General features: G+C 44.8%; 1 protein-coding gene across 2 annotated transcripts in view; it reads right to left on the reverse strand.

The window, feature by feature from the left end:
• LOC147849241 (cytochrome P450 716B2-like) overlaps positions 1-9,088 on the reverse strand; it is a 40,100-nt gene extending 31,012 nt beyond the window's left edge. Inside the window, exons 1-3 of one of the 2 annotated variants that reach the window (XM_087337736.1) lie at positions 8,052-9,088; positions 7,744-7,931; positions 7,197-7,641 (exon numbers count right to left, since the gene is read on the reverse strand). In XM_087337736.1, the coding sequence (XP_087193862.1) occupies positions 7,342-7,641; positions 7,744-7,931; positions 8,052-9,030 (1,467 nt within the window). In that variant the 5' untranslated portion in view covers positions 9,031-9,088 and the 3' untranslated portion in view covers positions 7,197-7,341. Of the gene's footprint in view, positions 1-7,196; positions 7,642-7,743; positions 7,932-8,051 lie in introns of those variants that run through there. The other variant, XM_087337738.1, reaches the window with a different exon arrangement.
• Between the last annotated feature and the right edge of the window lie 14,809 nt (positions 9,089-23,897).

Here is a 23,897-nt window from a genome sequence, read left to right on the forward strand (position 1 = left end):
TCCTTAATTACAAATTCATTCATTCATTCATTCATTCATTCATTCTCTCTTCTCTTCTCTCTCTCTCTCTCTCTCTAGCACAACTTCTTCTTACCAGTCTCTCTCTCTCTCTCTCTCTCTCTCTCTCTCTCTCTCTCTCCTCTGCAACGGTCGTGCCTCTCTCTACAAAGGTCGTGCGCCACGCTGCCGTCGCTGCCGTCTACGACGTCTGTCGTCGCCTGCTACCGAGCTGCACTCCCCCCCCCATCGTGCTACTGTCGTCTGTTGCCGCACTGCCGTCTGCTAACGTCCGTCGCCGTCTGCTGCCGTCGGCATGCTGGATGACCTGCTGCAGTTCGTCATCATCCGTTGTAGTCACCATTGCTGTTGTCATGCTCTTCTCCTCCTTGTTTCTTGAGGTTGCCGAGTGTCGCGTTTCTTCTCTTGGCGGCGCATCCTTGTTCTTTTAGCGTGCTCGTCGTGTGCAAAATGCCGATGTGACTACGACATAACACAAAGGTCGTGCGCCACGCTGTCGTCGCTGCCGTCTACGACGTCTGTCGTCGCCTGCTACCGAGCTGCACTCCCCCCCCCATCGTGCTACTGTCGTCTGTTGCCGCACTGCCGTCTGCTAACGTCCGTCGCCGTCTGCTGACGTTGGCATGCTGGACGACCTGCTGCAGTTCGTCATCATCCGTTGTAGTCACCATTGCTGTTGTCATGCTCTTCTCCTCCTTGTTTCTTGAGGTTGCCGAGTGTCGCGTTTCTTCTCCTGGCGGCGCATCCTTGTTCTTTTAGCGTGCTTGTCGTGTGCAAAATGCCGATGTGACTACGACATAACACAAACTCAGCTAAGTCTCGAACCCATTTATTTTATCCTTTTTTTTTCTTTTCTTATTGACACTACAATGTCTAAACGAAAGGAACACAAGGATACACAAGATGAGGCTATAAGTAAGGAGGACTTTTTGGATATGTTTAACCGTTTAACAAAAATAGAGACAGATATGAAAAAATGGGTGAAAGACGCCGAAACCCACAAGAAAAAAGATAGAGAGGAAAAAGACACCCTCAAGGCTGAAATAGAAAAACTTAAAGAGGAAAACACAAACCTCAAACAACAACTTAATGACATCAAGGTATCCCGAGAGGACGGTGAAATATCCTCCATAGAGGATATAAAAGATGAGATCAAAAAAGTTAAAGAGGAGGTTAAAAATAACATAGAGTTAGCAAAAACGGGTTGGGTAGATGTGGTTAAAAGAAACATTAAAAAAGAAATAAAGGATGAAAATATTGTTAATACCACCCTCGAAGAGGAGAAAATGCGTCAGGCCCGACGCCTAAATGTGCGTGTCACTGGGCTCAAGGAAGGTGCATCCCCGGACGAGGATGCACAAACACTCGGGAAAATGTTAGGGTACACAACGACCCTACCTATCACCAAAGCTTGGAGGGCCGGACGCGACACAACTAGGAAGAGAGCCTTAGTTCTTCAATTTAAAGACCAATTCTTTAGAAGAGACCAATTCTTTAAAGAATCACTTTCCTTAAGAAGAGACCAATTCTTCGAGGATTGCATGGGGACCCTATCTATCTCGATGAAGACCTCACCACGATGCAAATTGAGCATGGCAAGAGTTGTATGCCAAAGGTTATGCAAGCTCGCAAAGACGGGCATCGCGCCTTTTATCAAGATGGGCGAGTGATCATAAATGATCGCACTACTAATTAACGGCGTGTGGCCCATGTGACAGAAAACACACTTAGGATGGCCTTATGGAATTGTAACGGCGCACTCTGGACACACCCCGGCCGCCTAGAGGGGATATTAAAGGAATCAGATATAGTTTGCCTAGTAGAAACACACCAAAGCCCAAATAGGGGACTCCCACGAGTCGAAGGATTTCGTTGGGAGTCGGCTTTTAGACAAACCTCACGTCGATGCACTACCAGGGGATCTAGAGGTGTCGCAATATTGTTTCAGAGGGAGCTACATAATAGGATAGAAATACTGAGCATAGACCCAGAAGCTCGTTTTATGTGGGTGAAAATCTCCACAAGCAAGGACAAGGCAGTAATTTTTGCCATTTGTTACTCCCCCCCGAAAGGCTCTCGTTATAATCTGGTTGGCGAGGCGAGATTAGTTGATGACGGAGTGCCACATGGGCCTTCCCCATATGAACCTCTATCGGATGACATAATCCGATATTCTTCCCAAGGCGAAGTATTCCTTGTAGGAGACTTTAATGCGAGAACCCAATCCCGACAATGCACAATATTTCAAATGAATAGAAACCTAGAAATGGTAAATGTTGATCCTTCAGACATAGACACCACATGTAGATCAAAGGATCAAGGTGCAGACGCCACGAGCTTTGGCCATCATTTGCTCGAACTCGGTAGTCGGCACCAGATGGTCATATATAATGGTTTAGCCAAGTGGCCAAGTTCGGAAGAGCTCACATGTTTCCCACATGGAGGAGGGGAAAGCACAGTCGATTATCTAATAGGACGCCCTGAAGCTACCCACATGATTAACTCCTTCCGAGTGGCCCCATGTCCTATTGGCGTGGACCATAGTTTCTTATATTTCGAGATAAAATGCAATATCTCTAACGTCACCAACTCTAGTCAACCACGCCATGACATCACACTACATTTCACACATGAGCTCTCTGACATATATGCTCGACATGTTCAAGCCCATCTCTCCTCCCTTGATCCCTCCCTACCTTTAGAGAGCCTTAGTACGAAACTCACACACATCCTTCATTCTGCAGCAATTAGCAGTTTCCCATACACGAAACACTCCAATCAAGGTAAAGTAGGATCTATGCCACAAAATAGATGGTATGATGAGGATTGTAGGTGCTTACATCGACAACTTACAATATCGCAACTCAGTGGTAGTATTACCTCAGTACAAACTCGTAAAGAAATGCGCAAGATGACACGTCGTAAGAGACGAGCATGGGAGGCATCCCAATATTGGGAACTCTACCACATGCTCATGAATAGCGATTGTGCCACTGCATGGAAGAGATTACGGGAACCAAGACCACAAACACCCATCGAAGATCCCGAAACTTGGGACACTTATACAGAGAGACTTTACCACATCCCAAACCAACCACCCATTCCAATGCCTTCTACACCCCGACCTACTGTGGGGACACTCTTCACGACCCCTAGGGTCACGAAGGTCATAAAGAAATTACAACATAGGAAGTCCATGGACCACACAGGATTGCGAGCAGAACACATCATATACGCGAGAGAGTGCCTAGCTCCCTTGCTAACTCTAATCTTCAATCGTGCCCTCGTAGAGGATTTTCCATCACAATGGACCATGAACACAGTGGCCCCCATACATAAAGGGGGGGACCCCATGGACCCAAATACTTATAGGACCATTATGATAGGTCATGCCCTTGCTAAATTATATGGTGCAGTAATGGAGGCAGAGCTTAGCGAGTATATGGAGACCTTAAATCTTCGTGCACCTGAACAGGCCGGCTTTAGACGAGCCTTCTCCACTATTGACCATATCTTCACACTTAGATGCTTAATTGACAAGACTAAGGCTTGCAAGAAGAAACTATATTGTTGTTTTGTGGACTTCCGCAAAGCCTTTGACACGGTCCCTAGAGAGCGGTTGTTTGATAGGCTTAAGAGCTTGAGGATACCAGATGACATGGTTTGGGCCATCTACGCACTATATGAACAAGTGTCCGGGTGTGTTCGATGCCCAGGCGGCATATCCGATAGTTTCACTAGCACTATTGGTGTAAAACAAGGTTGCCCCTTATCTCTGACTCTTTTTGGGATCTACATTGATGAGATCACAGATTTTATTGCTCGTAAGGGAGGCAATGGAGTAGTCCTTGGGGATACGCAGGTGCGTATCTTGCTCTATGCAGACGACATAGTTTTGCTCTCTGAATCCGAACACGACCTACAAAGGCACCTTAATGCCTTAGATGACTTTTGCACACAACGAGGATTGGTAGTGAATCTAGGGAAAACTAAAGTCCTTATCTTCCACACGTCGGCCCAAGTTAGAGTTAAGTGTCACCTAACTATCTCCCATAGCCCAGTTGAGGTGGTTGGATCATATGTCTATCTCGGAGTCACTTTCAGTGCCCGCTCAGGTAAATTTTTAATGACACAAGCAGCGAAGGATAGACTTACAAGAGGACATGCATCCCTCTCACTCCTCGAGAGACAATGCCACCAAGCATACTTCCAAGAGCCACGAACTAAAGGGTGGCTCTTTGACTCATTAGTGACTCCCTCTCTCATGTATGCATCAACGGTTTGGGTCCCAGGACTACCATCTTTCATGTGGACGCAATTAGAGAGACCATTGGTGATGATGTTATCACGCCAACTCCGAAGCAAATCGTCGGTCCCACATGACATTATTAGGGCTGAGTTCACTCTACCCCCTATGTTAGTAGAAGCACTTTTTCAACTGGTAGTCTTTATACACAGGATACATAACCAACCACTTGATAGAATATCCCACCGGCTATACTAACTCATGGTATGGCATGATGGTGAGTTGGCTTCTTGCCAACGGTCTAGACATTACTAACCTCTCCCCCCTTAAGTACAACCACACGACTGATAACACTTTAATCTCTCATGAGGACCATAATAAAGTAATACGCCAGGAAATATGGCAAATTTATACTCGTTATAAATGGATCACCCCACTAGAGCCACTCCCATCTAAAATGTCGTACTATAAGGAACACTTTATGCACTTCTCTGAGTTAGGTTTTATCACGCGCCCAAAATATCTAGATGTATTCTTACCACATGCACTAAGAGTTGCCATTGGTCAACTTAGAATATCATCTCACCAACTTGAGATTGAGAATGGACATACTAATGGAGTCCGTAGGGAGGAAAGGATATGTAGGTTATGCCACATAGAGATAGAGGATGAGTACCATTTTACATGCAAATGCCCCACCTATGCCGAGATAAGGGCAAAATACCAAGACATACTTGGTTCCTCTCCCACCCTCCCTAAACTATTAGATACACTAGATATAAAGAAATTAGGTAGATACATCTTAGAATTGAAACAACACAGAGAGAATAAATTACAAAACGTTGATAATAATGTTGCTAATGTTTACCAACATATAACAAATGAAGTTTTTCAAGAACAAGGGGAGACAAGGAATGTCGACAGACCTGCACCACTCGGACTTCTCCTTGATGAAGCAGAAAATCAAAGAAGAACCAAACGCCCTCGGATGCCGGGTTTCAAAGCAACTCGACGAGATGTAGAAGCAATAAAGAAAATAAGGGAACGTGAACTACACCGCCTAGAAGCCATGGCTAGGGCACTCTATCCATCGGGACCATGGGTCACACCCACACCAAAAACTTTTGACCTCCCACTTCTTTTTGAGAGACTTGGGTGGAAATGAGATTAGGCTTAGTGCAAAGTTTTGTACACTACTAGAACTTTCTTAGCTTAAGCTATTTTCTTTTATTTTAGTTTTGATGTTTGGATAAACACTCATTTTTGTTGTAACCTATTTGTCTCATGGGCCAAATTTGGCCTTAGAAGACGTTAATATATCTTTCTTTCTTTCTTTCTCACGCTCAGCTTCTAAGCTATGGCACTCACACAGCCACTACTGTGTTAGCTCTCTATCGTTCTATGTGTCGCACTACTCTTGCAACACCTTCTCTCTCTCTATATATATATATCCCTCACGTACTCACTTACTCATTGTTATTCACTTTCACGCTTTACTCACTGTATTTACTCTCAGTGAGTTATCCCACATACAAACACAGCCAATTCGACTCTCACTATATATACTAACTCATCTCATTCACAAATGTATGTATATGTATATGTTCATTAAAACTTCTATTCGACCGAATCCCATTTTGGTTTTCTTATTGAATTCGGCCAACCGATTCTCGTTTTGGCTTTTCGACCGATTTCAACCAGCCGACTCTTGTTTTGGCTTTTTGACCAATTTCAGTCAGCCGACTCTCATTTCAGCTTTTCGGCCGATTTTGGTCAGCTGACTCATTTTCACTTCTCAGCTAATTTCGACCAGCCGACTCCCCCGCAAGGAGGGACAACCTTACATAACAGGTAAGGGAAGTTTCTTCTCTTGTTGACTCTTATTCTTCTTGCTTGAAGGTCTCCATAATTGATGCAACCCTGCCATGAGGAATAGTAGAGACAGAGTAACCCCAACAATGAGCTCTGCAAGGACGGTGGAGGTGAAGCTCCCCATAGCTATGCTTCACCAACGGTAGCGATAGTTCTCATTCTTCTTCTTCCTCTCTCCAATATGTTGTGTTTTCCCTCCTCATGGGAGAGAGAAGTCACAATGATATTTGGGTTTCATTGGTTACCATCCGGTAGGCCACAATGATGCCCTAGTTAAATGGAAGTCTTATCTTGAAAGACCCTTATCCCACTTTAAAAGGAAATCTTATCTAGAAAGACCCTTATATTTAAGAAGAAGAGGGGGAAAAGTGGCTTTCTAGAGGGAAGAGAGAAGCTCCAAAAGTGAGAAGAAAGAAGAGGTAGAAGTAAATAAATAAATGCATGTATTGTGACACCTAAATTTGACCTCCTTCGATCGACGGCCATACGAACTCCAATTTCGGTTGAAATTTAGAGGAGTTGCTCTTACCATCAAGAAACTCATATCTAACGGTTGGATTGCGATTTCCTGTCCTTTAGGTCAAGTTTTATTGATCTATGTCTATTACTCTTCTTGTTGTTTATCCATCTTGTTGGATGAAGATTGTTGCCAACGTTGTTGCCTTCATGCTTGTGTATTCCTCTAATGATATCTAGGGAGGTTGTACCCACTTGTAAACTTAGTTATAGTGGAAGTTCTAGTACCCTAAGGGTCTTGTGCTTTTTTCCTTGATTTGGGGTTTCCACGTAAAGGTCTCGTGTGTTCGGTTGCTTTTATTTATTTCTTAGTGTGTTGGCTATTACTTCTTGTCAACTTGCCCATTAGATCTTGCCACTGTTTGTGGATGGTGGTTTGTTTGATTGTTTTAGATTCCACACATTTCACAATATGTGTCAATGAACATTCACCAATATGTGTGAGAACCTTATATCCAAAGATATATGATTCTTCCTTGTCTTTTTCACCATAACCAAAGCATACACACATGCATCCAAAGATGTTACCATCCCTCCATGGTACAAGTCTATAATGTATTCTACATGTACGAAATTAATGTCGTGAATATATGTATTTTTACATGTTTACAACGTTTGGGTAGTTCAGGATCTTGAAGCTTCTCTTATTGTTGCAATTTTCCAACGACTCTAGTGTGTAGTGAAAAAAATCATGTAATCCGAGGCTCAAGGAGGATTGGAAGGCCCTTCGTAGGGTAGGGCAAGGGGTTCATTGATATGAGTTCGTTGGGATCCTCGAGGGTCCACGAGAAATGAGTGACCAAGCGATGGATGATGGCGAGAAGCTCCATGCGTGCGAACTCGTTGCCCAGACACATCCTCGGGCCCCCGCCAAACGGGACGAATGTGAACGGACCCGGGCCTGCTCCTTCGAAGCGAGACGGATCGAACTTCTCCGGCTCCTGGAAATACTTGGGGTTCCGATTGGTGGAGTTCACGGACCAGAATATCTGTGTGCAGAGAAAATATAACAACCAAATGCATGATGGATCAAATCAGCTTAGAGCTCCCATGGTGGAAGTTGTCACTATTGATTCATGGAGTTCTCTCACCTTCCATGATTTGGGGATTCTGAAGCCATCGAAACTCATGTCTTCCTGTGCCACTCTGAATGACCCCTGTGCTGCTGGCACCAGCCTCATCGATTCCTGCACCACTCTCCATGAAAGCTTCATCTTCTGTATATCTCCCCAATTCAAGAGCTCACCGGGGGCCTTGCTTGCCGCAATCTCCTTGTTCTCTGAGCAATCACCACCAAAATACACATACAAAAAATCATAAGACTTTATGTTCTCTGATCAAGAATTGATATATAACCATTTCATCCGAAAGAGATGATTGCGGGGGACATGAGACACACCTCTGTAAACTTCATCCAATATGTCGGGATTAGATGCAAGATACTTGCAGGTTATGGTGGCTACAGAAGTGCTGGTATCATGGCCTGCAAAGAGCAACCCCAGGATGTTGTCCTTCACCTGCTTGTCGGAGAAAGGTTGTCCATGCTCATCCGTAAATGCCAGAAAGCCAGAGAGGACGTCATGTCCAGTGACCAAGCCAGCAGCCATATTCCTCCTTCTCTCCTCGATCCATACCTGCAACTGCTTTCTTATCGCATCCGAAGCTGCGATTCCTTTGCTATATGCTGTTCCTGGGATGTTGATTGGCAGCTGAAAGAGGCCTTTCACCATGGCGTCGAAGGGACGATGGAGCATATCTTGATCTTCTCTGTCCCCTATACCAATGAAAACCTCACAAGCTATGGAGAACATGAGCTTCTTCATGAAGGGGTAGAGAGCAACCTTAGATTGGCCTTCAAGGCGATCTCTTATGAATGCTAGCGCAATGAGATCGACGCGGCTCGTGTATCTTTGCAAGGATTCGGGCCGCAAGAACTGCATGAGCGCATTGCGTATGCGAGTGGCACGATGCCCGACACACCCCACGAGGGATTCATTCCCAAGAACAGAGACAACGCTAATGGGCCACACGGAGTGGCTGTTAGAGAAGGCTGCCTTGTTACCTGCCGGGCTAGCGAGGACTATTGTCGGAGAAGCAAATAAGCTCGTCTTGAAGGTCTCTCCATAGGCTGAGATGTGGTCATCCAAGAATTTCCATGGGATCCCATTCCTTAGAGCTCTGAGAAACTCTAGGGTTTCACCCACAAATGGAAGGCCGAAACGACCCGGAGGTAAGGGAAGGTTCTTCTCTTTCCGGCTCTTATTATTCTGGCTTGAAGGTCTCCATAGCTGGTGTAGCGCTGCTATTAGTAGTAGAGACAGAGTAACCCCAACAATGAGCTCTAGAGGGATGATGGAGGTGAAGCTCACCATAGCCATGTGTCACCAATAGTAGCGATAGTTCTCCTTCTTCTTGTCTAATCTGTTGTGTTGTCCTTCATCATGGAGAAGAAGTCCTAATGATATTTGGGCTTCATTAGTTACCATTTGGTAGGCCCAAATGATAACCCCAATTTACATGAAATCTTATCTAGATAGACCTTTATATTTAAGAGGAAGCTACTCCGGGAAATACTTCGGTTCCGATTGGTTTCACATATCTACGTGTGTACAACAAGTCATTAATATATTTCTACATGTGTGCAAATAGTGCGAGGATATTTCTACTCAATATCGTACCGAACCTTTTTTCAAAGATAGGGAAGGATCAACCTATCATACCAATGAATTGAAGCCAAGCTTTAGGAATCACGAGGAAGGTCAATCTCAACCACATCTTGATTGTCAATAAACCAAGGCAAAGGGCCTCAAAAAGAGTCTTGGTTATCGATCACTCCGGGAAATACTTCGGGTTCCGATTGGTCCACATCTCTACGTGTGTGCAACAAGTCTTTAATATATTTCTACATGTGTGCAAATAGTGCGAGGATATTTCTACTCAATATCGTACCGAACCTTTTTTCAAAGATAGGGAAGGATCAACCTATCATACCAATGAATTGAAGCCAAGCTTTAGGAATCACGAGAAAGGTCAATCTCAACCACATCTTGATTGTCAATAAACCAAGGCAAAGGGCCTCAAAAAGAGTCTTGGTTATCGATCACTCCGGGAAATACTTCGGGTTCCGATTGGTCCACATCTCTACGTGTGTGCAACAAGTCTTTAATATATTTCTACATGTGTGCAAATAGTGCGAGGATATTTCTACTCAAGATCGTACTGAACCTTTTTCCAAAGATAGGGAAGGATCAACCTATCATACCAATGAATTGAAGCCAAGCTTTAGGAATCACGAGAAAGGTCAACCTCAACCACATCTTGATTGTCAATAAACCAAGGCAAAGGGCCTCAAAAAGAGTCTTGGTTATCAATCACTCCGGCAAATACTTCGGGTTCCGATTGGTCCACATCTCTACGTGTGTGCAACACGTCTTTAATATATTTCTACATGTGTGCAAATAGTGCGAGGATATTTCTACTCAAGATCGTACTGAACCTTTTTCCAAAGATAGGGAAGGATCAACCTATCATACCAATGAATTGAAGCCAAGCTTTAGGAATCACGAGAATGGTCAACCTCAACCACATCTTGATTGTCAATTAACCAAGGCAAAGGGCCTCAAAAAGAGTCTTGGTTATCGATCACTCCTCCCTGAAACAAGCCTAGGCTATAATTTACGATAAATTCCAAACTGCTTATAGCTTGTGGAACTTCCTTGGATATGTAGCATTCCAAACATGCCCCAAATATGAAAATTAGAGGTTATCGTGTGCTTGACCAAAGGAATGGCCGAGCATCCTCCGTCGTTTTGTACGTGATTATTTTACTTTAGAGAATTTGAAGCTTAGGCCTTCCCAAATCAACATAATTAGTAAAGTAAAAAAGATCAAGGACCTTTCTTCCTCACCATAGTCTAACTATAGATTTGAAATGTGGTCATCCAAGAATTTCCATGGGATCCCTTTCCTTAGAGCTCTGAGACACTCTAGGGTTTCACCGACAAATAGAAGGCCGAAACCACCTGGAGGTAAGGGAAGGTTCTTCTCTTTCCGACTCTTATTATTTTGGCTTGAAGGTCTCCATAGTTGGTGTAGCGCTGCTATTAGTAGTAGAGACAGAGGTACCCCAACAATGAGCTCTAGAGGGATGATGGAGGTGAAGCTCACCATATCCATGCGTTGTCGCGAAGATTGTGGTTGTGTGTCGCAACCGCTGGGGTTCTGTGACTTGGGTATGAATGGGGTGAAAACGCGTAATTGCAAACGGTGCAATGACAAGAAGTTGAGAAAGCAAGATAAATGCAACGTTGTCGCGAAAAGAATTTTACTTGTAAAACAACCACTTACAATATTTATTTGCCAAAAGTTACTTGGCAAGACTTGAACTCACAAACTCCATTTGAGAAGAAGCATTTGAGATAGACCACTTCAATCTCTCTAGTTTCTTTTTATTTGTCTTTCTCTTTTACTTTATATATATGCTAAATTTATATTACAAAATTTAATTACCAAAAGAAATTGTTTGAAGAGGATTCAAACTCATGACCTTTTGTTTACAAAGAGACATTTGAGATACACCACTTTAACTTCTTCCTTTTCTTATAGGCCCTTTCTTTTCTTTAACTCTTCTGTTGATTTATGCAGGCCACCATCTTCTTTGGCGAGCTCTGCATCCCATACCCACGCGAGCTTCTTCACTCGCTTTTCCTTCTCTTCCTTCTCCTTCTCCTCCTCCCTTCCCTTTAGCCACCATAGGCGTGGCTTATATAGGGTGTTCAACCACCCTATCACCCTCTTCAGGCGGTTGTATTTTAATTTTAATTTTAATTTAATTTAATTTAATTTTCTTTATTTATTGATGCTACAATTCAGTTTTATAGTTCTATATTTAAGAAATTATAGAAATAGCCCTTATTTAATTTTGACTCCCCCTTTTGACATAATTACATTTTTGTCCCAAGTAACATTAATCCTTCCAAAGCTTGTATCTTGGGCTTCTGAACTTCGATTCACGAACCGAAAATTCTTTCATGCTCTTTGTCATAAGCTCCAGATGGGAAATGTACTTCTATAGATTTTTGACATTGTTTTCACATCGTGAAGTGTCAACTTCACGACAGTGTCACCAATAGTAGCGATAGTTCTCCTTCTTCTTGTCTAATCTGTTTTGTTGTCCTTCCTCATGGAGAAGAAGTCCTAATGGTATTTGGGCTTCATTAGTTACCATTTGGTAGGCCCAAATGATAGCCCCAATTTACATGAAATCTTATCTAAATAGACCTTTATATTTAAGAGGAAACAACAAATGTGAGAATAAAAAGAGAAGAAAAGAAGCCGTCGAAATTCAAATAACTAAAAATATCCTGGTGTTGTGGCACCTGAATTTTATCTGCTTTGATCGACGACTAGTGATATCTAGGGAGGTTGTACCCGGTTGTAAACTGAATTATAGTGGAAGTTATGGTACCCTAAGGGTCTTGTTCTTTTTTCCTTGATATGGGGTTTCCATGTAAAAGTCTTCTGTGTTCGATTGTTATTATTTATTTCCTGTCGTATCGGCTATTACTTCTTGTCCACTTGCCCACTAGATCTTGTCATTGTTTGTAGAACGTGGTCGGTTTGTTTTATTGATTCGGATTCTACGCATTTAACAATATGTGTCGATGAACATTGAAAAATATGTGTGACAATAATACATCCAAAGACACATATGATTCTTTTTCACCATAACCACACCATACACATATGCATCCAACGATGTCACCATCCCTCCATGAAGTCCTTAATATATTTCTACATGTACAAAAATAGTGTTGTGAATATGTGTATTTCTACATGTTTGCAAACCTTTTTTCAAAGATAGTAACCAATTTCTAAATCATTATTGGAATGGGATCAACGTCCACCACATCTTGATTGTCACTGAACTAATGTAAAGGGTCTTGTTGAACCAAGAAAAAGGGTCCAGATTATCTATCATTCCTTCTCAAAACATGCCCAACAAAATATGATAGCAAATTTTTTGGAATGCTAGTTGAGGAACTTCCTAGATTGGCAACATTCCAAACATGCCCCAATATAGGCAAATCTTCTAGTATGCCCCAACTTATAAATTTGAGATTTGCCCAACATTTTACTAAATGAATGCTCGAGCCCTACGTTTTTCATATGTGATTACTTAACTTTATAGAATTTGAAGCTTAGCCTTGCAAAATCAATATAATTATTTGTTAAAGTGAAAAGTAGTAATGGGCACGGTTTCGGCTCAAACCGAACCGAACCATTAAGCCATGGTTTAATGATTTATTGGTTCCAAAAAAATTTAATGGTTTGGTTTGGTTTGGATTTTCGATAAATTGTTCGATTTGGTTCTAAAACTTGGGTTTTTGGGTTTGGTTTAAAGGCTTATAGGTTTTTGGTTAACTTTTGTTTTACCTTAATAGTTTTTATTGATTTAATTCATTTAACTTAAATGTTTATTTAATTTAATGGTTCAATTAAAGTTTCTTTTATTGATTTAATAAATTTAACTTAAATGCTTATTTAATTTAATGTATTTTTGTTTATTTAGATGTTTAATTAGTTTTTACGTGGTTAGGTTTAAATTTTTTATTAAATGGTTCGGTTTAGTTTCAACTTTTCCCTAAACGGTTTGGTTTCAACTATTTCTTAAATAGTTTGGTTTCAATACTGAGATTTCATAAATGGTTTGGTTTGGTTTTTGTTTTAAATAATCGGGGTTCGGTTTCGATTCAGTTCGGTTTCTTTGCCTTGAAACCGAAACCGAACCGGGCCCATTGCTAATGAAAAGTATCAAGGATCTTTCTTGTTCTTCATAACACGTCATAGATTTGAAATCTAAAATATCCAAAGATTTGCACATTTTGTCTCACAAGCTTATGGTTTCAAATAGTATTGTAAGTGTCATGTATGAGACTTGAACCCACAACTTTACATATCAACCAATTTCTACAAAATTTTCAATATGTGTGATATATTATTGCATTACATGTTGACTCAAATGACCAACATGACTTTCATGCATCACACATTAACACATATGTGCCAAGTGGTGGTCACACATCGGATGCACTCCGATGGACATGTAGTCTTATTTGAACACCCATTTAAGGAGAGGGAATCAAATGATCTAGGCAACAAAGACAATACATTCAAGTTCCTCACACAATATATTCCCTCCTCCTGATGCTCGTATCTGCCAACTGGGGTCTGCTATGATAGCCAACATATATTTCCCCACTTGATTGAGCCTGGCACCTCGCATAATTGCAACAAGCAGCCAACCCCCCGCCATATTTGATGGGACGTTGGGCAGTCCCACAGAGTCTCTGTGTCATATTGATTCTACTCCAATTGGAGACTCTACACAATTAGGAGAGCTAACGTGCCCACGTTGCCATGCTCCCACCGGTAGTGACTTATGTATTAATAGCCATTGGAACGTGGTAATTCGCCTTGCGTGTTGTTGTTTCTAGATTTTCTCCCTAAACTTGGTGATAATGGTGTGAGGAACTTGATATGTGTGCCAGACCTTTGTAGCAGTCGGCTCTCGGGCAGTTTGAGCAGCTAGGATGTGGCGACCCAATCTAATTGTGAATTGGAAGAACAGGATGGGTTGGCTTCCTTGCTCCACGTAAGGATCACGCCATGTTCATTGCAAAGGTTCCCAACTGACCTTACGTAGCCATGTGTTTTTCATGAGTACATATGTGCCAATCGGGTTGTACTTTGATCGGATCAGGATCTACAATCCATTTATGACCAGTGTACGTGAGTACTCGAATTGCGTTATTCTGTGTTGGTGGCTTAATGTCTCGCAATTCAGAGCCTGCACAAGATTTGTGCCAATTGATCATGGCATTGGATCTCTTACAAAATACGGCTAACCCACTTTCGAGCTTTTGCATAATAAAAAACTACTAAGAGAAACCGTCTACCTACTAAACTAAATATTGAACGCATAATCTAAGCCTCTAACACCACAATTTGAGTCCACACCCCATCCTCTCTAGTTTTAGTACCTGGTGGTTCCGCTTATGGTTCACACGCATGCGCGTAACTTTGCGACAACATTTCTTTCTCAATGACAATGTCATTCTCAATTACAACACTTATCACTGAAATTCTTAAACATCAAGATTCACAACTCAATTTCACACATGCTACGTATAAAAATGATTCATCTTTAGTTCCCATTGGTTATATTTCACCGTTTGAAGATTATATCAAAAACGTTTGCGTGAAAGACAATTATATTACTAAATGTTTGTGAAAAACACTAGATCAGTGCCATAATTGAGTGGTGAGATTGAATCGCTAATAGGCAAGATAAATACTTTGTCATGAAAATAATATTTGACTTCGTCAAATTAACAAAATTGTCAAATCTATACTCCCTACATCTTTCGTAGGTATGTTATAAGTCACTAATATCCGAGTTATGATGCACAATCATTTTTGGTTCATATGGTTAAGAACCGGCGTCAAACATTTTTCACAATCTAGTGTTGATTTTATCATTGAGCCGGAAGAGACAACTATATGGTAGATCCATGGAAATTTTCTTCCCACATCGTTTAAGTCTAAAAATATTTTCTTCATCATTCCATAACCCCCCTTATTTTGCAAGTAAACTAAAATTGAATAAAACCAATGGACTATTGTTTGGAGAAATAAATGTATAGATAACATGCTCCTAGTTGTGAATGCAGAAGCTACTCTTGTTGTTGCAATGTTCAAAGGACAATGTGGTTGCGAATCGAATCATGTAATGCAAGGCTCCAAGAGGATAGGAAGCCCCTTGACAATGAAGAGCATAGGGTTCATTGATATGAGTTCATTGCAGGTCATGGTGGCTATAGAAGTTTTGGTATCATATGGCCTGCAAAGAGCAACACCAGGATGTTGTCCTTCACCTGCTTATTGGAGAAAGGGTTTCCATGTTGCTCATCTGTATATGCCAGAAAGCCAGAGAAGATGTCTTCATGTCTAGTGACCAAGCCAACGCCCATATTCCTCTTCTCCTCGATCCATACCTGCAATTGCTTTCTTATCACATCCGAAGCTGCGAGGGCTTTGCTATATATATTGTTCCTAGGATGTTGATTGGCAGCTGAAAGAGGCGATGTACCACATCTTGATCTTCTCTGTCCGCTATACCAATGAAAACCTCCCAAGCTATGGAGAATATGAGCTTCTTCATGAGGGGGAAGAGAGCAACCTTAGATTGGCCTTCAAGATGATCTCTTATGAATGCGAGCGCAATGAGATCGACACGGCTCATGTATCTTTGCAAGGATTCAGGCCGCAAGAACAACATAAGTGCATTCCGTATGGTATGCGAGTGGCACTATGTCCGACACACGCCATGGGGGATTCATTGCCGAGAATAGAAGCAACACTAATGGGCCATGATGTATAGCTGTTAGAGAAGGTTGCGTTGTTACCCAACGGGCTAACAAGGACTATTGTCGAAGAATCCATTAAGCTCGCCTTGAAGGTCTCTGCATAGGCTGAGATGCGGTCATCGAAGAATTTCCACAAGTTCCCTTTGCGTAGAGCTCCCAGACACTCTTGGGTTTCACCAACAAAGGGAAGGTCGGAACAGCCCGGGGGTAATGTTATAATTTCAACTCAAACGGATTAAGTTACAAAAACTTAGACACAAACAAAAAGAAAAGAAGTAGCACATGATTTACGTGGAAAACCTTGATTTTAGGGGAAAACCACGGGAACAGAAATTTCCATTATGAGATAAGACGAAATACAATCATAGAGTGATAGAACTTGATTTGGTATGGTTGTACCCTAAAACCACAATTTTAGCCGAGTGCACCAAACCCTGACTCGTAGGTATCTATCTCTTTCGAAGCCTACATGTCTTCTTGGTATGTATTTTCTTTTCTTTCTGTTACACCCTTCTTCCTTTATTTCCTCTCACGCTCAGCTTCTGAGCTATGGCACTCACACAACCACTACTGTGTTAGCTCTCTATCGTTCTCTGTGTCGCACTACTCTTGTGTTGGGATTACGGTCCCTTTCGGATGGGATGGTCGGATATCGGAGATGAATGCCGACAAGCCCGGTTTCGGTTTCGGATCCGGATGACGAAGACCCCGGCTTCGGTGCCGGATGACGAATGTACCCGAAGAGCGATCCGGATGCAGGGACATATCCGTGAATATGTTCGCTACGAGCCCCCTGAGGCTATAGTTGTAAATAGCCCAAAGTCATATAAGTATAAATATGACTTAGGGCAAACAGTTTTTCTGTTGCTCATTATTTTTCTGTTTTTCCACTCAAGAGGAGTGAAGAGGGAGCAGCCGTGAGAGAGAGAGAGAGAGATAGAGCGCGAGAGAGGAAGAGGTAGACGCCTCTGTGTATTTCCGCCGCCTGTGGCGAGGACAGCGAGCTCAAGGTCGTTGCCTTGCAGCTCGCCATTGTATATTTCTCTGTGCATAGTTTGGTTCGGAGTCTCGCACTCCCGTGGTTTTTCCCGTATAGGGTTTTCCACGTTAATCCCTGTGTATCGCGTCTTTCTCTGTATTTCCTATTTTCTGCTACATTGATCCGCGATTATTCGGTTGTGGCCGAGTGGTGAAGGTGAATCCAAGCGTTGATTCCCAACAAACTGGTATCAGAGCGTCTGTTGCAGAAAATGGAAGGCGGCGGCAGCGGGCAGCCGATGATGATGGTGCTGAATGCACAGAATTACGCCGACTGGAAGATCAAGATGGAGGATCTTCTGATTGTTCGGGACCTGTACGAACCGATTGACAGGTCGGAAATACCGAAAGGGGTACTTGAGTCGGAGTGGAAGCTCCTGAACCGGAAAGCCGTAGCGACGATCCGACAATACGTCGATGTAAGCGTCCTACAACATGTGGCGAACGACACCAACGCATACGAGATGTGGAAGAAGCTGTCGGGCCTCTATGAGAGGAAGAATGCGTTGAACCGGACCTCCCTGATGAGGAAGATAGTGAATCTCAAGTACCGGGACGGCGAGAGTATGGTAGAACACGTAAGCACGTTCATGGGATTCGTGAATCAGCTTGCGGCGATCAAGTTCCCGCTGGAGGATGCAATGCAAGCCATCATCCTGATGTGTACATTGCCGGAAAGCTGGGAGAACTTGGTGGTGACTCTCAGCACCTCGTGCACCGAAGATAACTTGTCCTTACAAACGGTAAAGACAAGTATTCTGAATGAAGAAGCGCGTCGGAGAGATAAGGAACCGGCCTCCGACCCGAAGATGCTGTTTACCGAATCGGATCGGGGAAGACAGTGGAACCGGAGTCCGCAAAGACGGGAGAAGTCGGGGACCCGGTCGCAGTCAAGAGGAAGGCCAACATGCTTCCACTGTGGGAAGCCGGGGCACTTCCGGAAGAACTGTCGGCATTACCGAAAAGACAACGGAGCCGACGACACCGACTCGAAGAAGTCACCGGAGAGAAACGGTGCATACCGGGGAGCCACGGACCGGAGAGGTTCGGATCGGCGAGGGCAGGACCGGAAAGGAACAACGGCACTCGCGGCAAGTGAGGAAGAAATCATGCTCATCACCGAAGAAGGTGAGCTAAACGTTGCCGGCGATGAGACGACCTGGGTGGTCGATTCCGGAGCATCGTTCCACCTGACCCCGGAGAGAAGATACTTCTCATCCTACACAGCCGGTGAGCATGGCTGTGTTCGGATGGGAAATGAAGGTACGTGCCGGATTGCCGGCATAGGAGACGTGTGGTTGACAACCCCGACCGGATGCAAAATGCTGCTGAAAGATGTCCGACACGTTCCGGAGGTCCGATTGAACCTGATCTCGGCCGGGAGGCTAGATGATGAAGGCTACACGGGTAGCATCCGGAACGGTGTCATGAAGTTCAGCAAGGGGAGCCTGATAGTGGCTCGGGCCCGGAAGGTCAACACACTGTACCTGATGAATGCCCGGTTATGTCCGGAAGAGCTGAATGTGGCAGCCGACACTGCCGGTGAGCTGTGGCACAAAAGACTGTGCCACATGAGTGAGAAGGGGATGAAGAGGCTTGCAGAAGACAACCTCATCCCAGTGAAGCACGTGCACCTGGAGAAGTGCACCGATTGCCTGGCCGGTAAGCAGAACCGAACCTCCTTCCACTCAAGGCCACCGACGAGACGTAGCGCACCATTGGAGTTGGTGCACACTGACGTGTGTCAGGTAGAGACGAAGTCACATGGCGGAGCCCAGTACTTCGTAACATTCATCGATGATCATAGCCGAAAACTGTGGACGGCACCGATGAAGACAAAGGACCAAGTGTTGTCCGTCTTCAAAGAACTCCACGCGAGAGTGGAAAGGGAATCCGGCAAGAAGCTGAAAGCGATACGAGCGGATAACGGAGGGGAATACCGAGGGCAGTTCCAGGAGTACTGTCGCTCGAAGGGAATCCGACTCGAGTTTACTGTGCCGAAGACGCCGGAACTGAACGGGCTGGCCGAGAGGATGAACCGGACCATAATGGAGCGGGTCCGGAGTATGCTGGCGCATGCGAAATTACCCAAGGGGTTTTGGGCTGAGGCAATGTCGACGGCGACATATGTGATAAACAGATCACCCTCAGTTCCTTTGGACGGAGACACGCCGCAGAGAGTGTGGACCGGTAAGGAAGTGTCCTACCGGCATCTGAAGGTGTTCGGGTGTCTCGCATACGTGCATGTGGCAAAGGACCGGAGAGGAAAGCTAGATCCTAAGACCCGGCCATGCATATTCCTCGGTTACGGCGACGACGAGTTCGGCTACCGAGTATGGGACCCGGTCGACAAGAAGATATTCCGGAGTCGTGATATCATCTTCATGGAGAACAAGACGCTCGCCGACTGGGAGTCGGAGAAGAAGATGAAGAGCTCCAAGTCGATCGGTGAGGATCAACTCTACGAGGAGCAGTCCCGACCGGCAAGGGACCGGTTAGCACTCGAGGATCCGGCCGAAGACGGTGAAGAAACAGAACCGGCCGAAGAAGATGAAAATGATACCGGAACCGGCCCCGATCCCGAAATGGATTCGGATGAAGAAGAAGAATCGGAAGAACCGGTTACCGAAGCTCCGGAACGGAGATACCCTCTAAGAGAGAGAAGGGCCCCCCGGAGATTTCCGGAACCAGAGCACGTGTTGCTAACCGACGAGGGGGAGCCGGAGAGCTTTGAAGAAGCAAAGCATGACACCCAGAGCCGCAGGTGGTTGAGTGCCATGCAGGACGAGATGGATTCCCTGCATGAGAACCACACATATGAACTTGTGGAGTTGCCGAAAGGAAAGCGGGCACTGCGAAACAAGTGGGTGTTCAAGCTGAAACCGGGAGATGCCGGAAACCCCCCGAGATACAAAGCCAGGATCGTGGTGAAGGGGTTTCAGCAGAAGAAGGGCGTCGACTTCGACGAGATATTTGCCCCGGTAGTGAAGATGACCTCCATCCGGACGGTGCTGAGCATAGCGGCAAGCATGGACCTCGAGGTAGAACAGATGGACGTGAAGACGGCATTCCTTCACGGTGACCTCGAAGAAGAGATCTACATGCAGCAACCGGAAGGATTCGAGAAGAAAGGGAAGGAGCACCTGGTATGCCGGTTGAAGAAGAGCCTTTACGGACTGAAGCAGGCTCCCCGGCAATGGTACCGGAAGTTCGACTCCTTCATGACCGACGAAGGGTACCTCAAAACGCAGTCCGACCACTGCGTGTTTGTGAAGAAGTTCGAAGGAGGAGACTCCCTAATACTCCTCCTGTACGTGGACGACATGTTGATCGTCGGACGGGACCAGGTCAAGATACGGATGCTGAAGAAGGCTCTTCACCGAACCTTCTCAATGAAGGACCTGGGTCCGGCGAGGCAAATACTAGGGATGCACATCATCCGGGACCGGAGCAAGAAGCAGTTGTGGCTGTCACAAGAGAAGTACGTGACAAAGGTGCTTCAACGGTTCAACATGTCGGAAGCAAGACCGGTCGGATCAACCCTACCGGCAAACTGCAAGTTGTCCAGCAAGCAAAGTCCCAAGACAAAGGCTGAAAAGGAGGATATGATGAAAGTGCCGTATGCCTCAGCTGTCGGGAGCTTGATGTACGCCATGGTGTGTACGAGACCGGACATCGGATATGCAGTCGGAGTGGTGAGCCGGTACATGAGCAATCCCGGCAAAGAGCATTGGAACGCGGCCAAGTGGATACTCCGATACCTGAAGGGCACGGCAAACGTGTGCCTCCGATTCGGCTCCGGTAAGCCCGAACTCGAAGGCTTTACTGATTCTGATATGTCGGCTGATGCAGATACCAGCCAGTCCACATCAGGGTATGTGATGACGTATGCAGGGGGAGCTGTTTCGTGGCAGTCGAGGCTGCAGAAGACGGTTGCGTTGTCAACCACGGAGGCGGAGTACATGGCGGCTGTTGAAGCCGGCAAGGAAATAATATGGATGAAGGACTTCATTAGAGAGCTCGGTATCCGGCAAGAGGAGTACCGACTCTACTGCGATAGTCAGAGTGCCATCCACCTTGCGAAGAACGCGGCCTACCATTCCCGGACGAAACACATCCAGCGTAGATACCACTGGATCCGGGAAAGGATAGAGGACAAGGAGTTCGTGCTGACGAAGATCCACACGGACGAGAACGGGTCGGATATGCTGACCAAGGTCCTCACACCCGACAAGCTGGAAGCATGCCGGAAGAGGGTCGGATTGGAGAGACATCCCATGCCGAAGTGAAGGGGGAGTTTGTTGGGATTACGCTTTCGGATGGGATGGTCGGATATCGGAGATGAATGCCGACAAGCCCAGTTTCGGTTTCGGATCCGGATGACGAAGACCCCGGCTTCGGTGCCGGATGACGAATGTACCCGAAGAGCGATCCGGATGCAGGGACATATCCGTGAATATGTTCGCTACGAGCCCCCTGAGGCTATAGTTGTAAATAGCCCAAAGTCATATAAGTATAAATATGACTTAGGGCAAACAGTTTTTCTGTTGCTCATTATTTTTCTGTTTTTCCACTCAAGAGGAGTGAAGAGGGAGCAGCCGTGAGAGAGAGAGAGAGAGATAGAGCGCGAGAGAGGAAGAGGTAGACGCCTCTGTGTATTTCCGCCGCCTGTGGCGAGGACAGCGAGCTCAAGGTCGTTGCCTTGCAGCTCGCCATTGTATATTTCTCTGTGCATAGTTTGGTTCGGAGTCTCGCACTCCCGTGGTTTTTCCCGTATAGGGTTTTCCACGTTAATCCCTGTGTATCGCGTCTTTCTCTGTATTTCCTATTTTCTGCTACATTGATCCGCGATTATTCGGTTGTGGCCGAGTGGTGAAGGTGAATCCAAGCGTTGATTCCCAACATCTTGCAATACCTTCTATATATATATCCCTCACACACTCACTTACTCACTCTTATTCACTTTCACACTTTACTCACTATTTTAGTGAGTTATCCCACATACAAACACAGCCAGTTCGACTCTCACTATATATACTAACTCTTCTCATTCACAAATGTATGTATATATGTATATGTTCATTCGAATTTCTATTCGACCGAATCCCGTTTTGGCTTTCTTAATGAATTCGGCCAATTGACTCTCGTTTTGGCTTTTCGACCGATTTCAACCAGCCGACTCTCATTTTGGCTTTTCGACCGATTTCAGCCAGCCGACTCTCGTTTCAGCTTTTCGGCCAATTTCGGTCAACTGACTCATTTCGACTTCTAAGTTAATTTCGACCAGCCAACTCCCCCGCAAGGAGGGACAACCTTACATAACAGGTAAGGGAAGTTCTTCTCTTGTTGACTCTTATTCTTCTTGCTTGAAGGTCTCCATAATTGATGCAACCCTGCCATGAGGCGTAGTAGAGACAGAGTAACCCCAACAATGAGCTCTGCAAGGACGGTGGAGGTGAAGCTCCCCATAGTTATGCTTCACCAACGGTAGCGATAGTTCTCATTCTTCTTCTTCCTCTGTCCAATATGTTGTGTTTTCCCTCCTCATGGGAGAGAGAAGTCGCAATGATATTTGGGCTTCATTGGTTACCATCTGGTAGGCCACAATGATGCCCTAGTTAAATGGAAGTTTTATCTTGAAAGACCCTTATCCCACTTTAAAAGGAAATCTTATCTAGAAAGACCCTTATATTTAAGAAGAAGAGGGGAAAAAGTGGCTTTCTAGAGCGAAGAGAGAAGCTCCAAAAGTGAGAAGAAAGAAGAGGTAGAAATAAATAAATAAACGCATGTATTGTGGCACCTAAATTTGACCTCCTTCGATCGACGGCCATACAAACTCCAATTTCGGTTGAAATTTAGAGGAGTTGCTCTTACCATCAAGAAACTCATATCTAACGGTTGGATTACGATTTCCTGTCCTCTAGGTCAAGTTTTATTGATTTATGTCTCTTACTCTTCTTGTTGTTTATGGGTACGAAACAGTTCCCTCCTGATGGGAAGTGGCCGAAACCGGATGACGAATGCCCAGCTACGGAGAGCCGGGTGACGAGTACCCGGCTACGGAGAGCTGGATGGTGCAGACCCGGTGAGAACCGGATGACGAGTACCTAGCTACGGAGAGCCGGATGGTGCAGACCCGGTGAGAACCGGATGAGGAGTACCCGGAAAGCGCCGGATGATGCAGGCTCGATGAGGAGTGCTCACCAGATGAAGAGACATATTCGTAAATATGTTTTTGAGAGTCCATCGTGGCTATATTTGTAAATAGCCGAAAAGTCATATTAGTATAAATATGACTTAGGGCAAACTTTTGTGAGTGTGTTGTCATTCTTGTTTGCGCAAGATCAGAGCGCGTAACTGTGTACAGAGAGAGAGAAAGAGAGGAAGAGGTCGTTGCCTCTATTGTAACCGCCGCCTATGGCGAATATAGAAAGCTCGAGGTTGTCGCCTCGGTGCTTTACTGTTGTACGTTGTAACATAGTGATAGTTTGCAGCCTGTGGGCTGCCGTGGTTTTTCCCTAGTTTGGGTTTTCCACGTAAACATCCTGTGTACTCTTCTCTTCACTGTGTCGTGCATTCATTCCCCGTTTTTTTTTCTGTGTATGATTCTAAGCTCGGTTGTGGCCGAGCATTGCGCATAGGGGGCGTGTAGTTCCTGTCAAAGTGGTATCAGAGCAAGGCAACACAGAAAAGTGGACGATTCATTGGGAGGCATGGTCAAGCTCACCGGCTCCAACTATTCGGTGTGGAAGTCGAAGATGAGGGACATTCTCGTGGTT

The sequence above is a fragment of the Azolla caroliniana genome, unplaced genomic scaffold, assembly GCF_043228905.1.
Source record: "Azolla caroliniana isolate FFs.n. ecotype wild unplaced genomic scaffold, voAzoCaro1.0.p SCAF_108, whole genome shotgun sequence".
Lineage (NCBI taxonomy): Eukaryota > Viridiplantae > Streptophyta > Polypodiopsida > Salviniales > Salviniaceae > Azolla > Azolla caroliniana.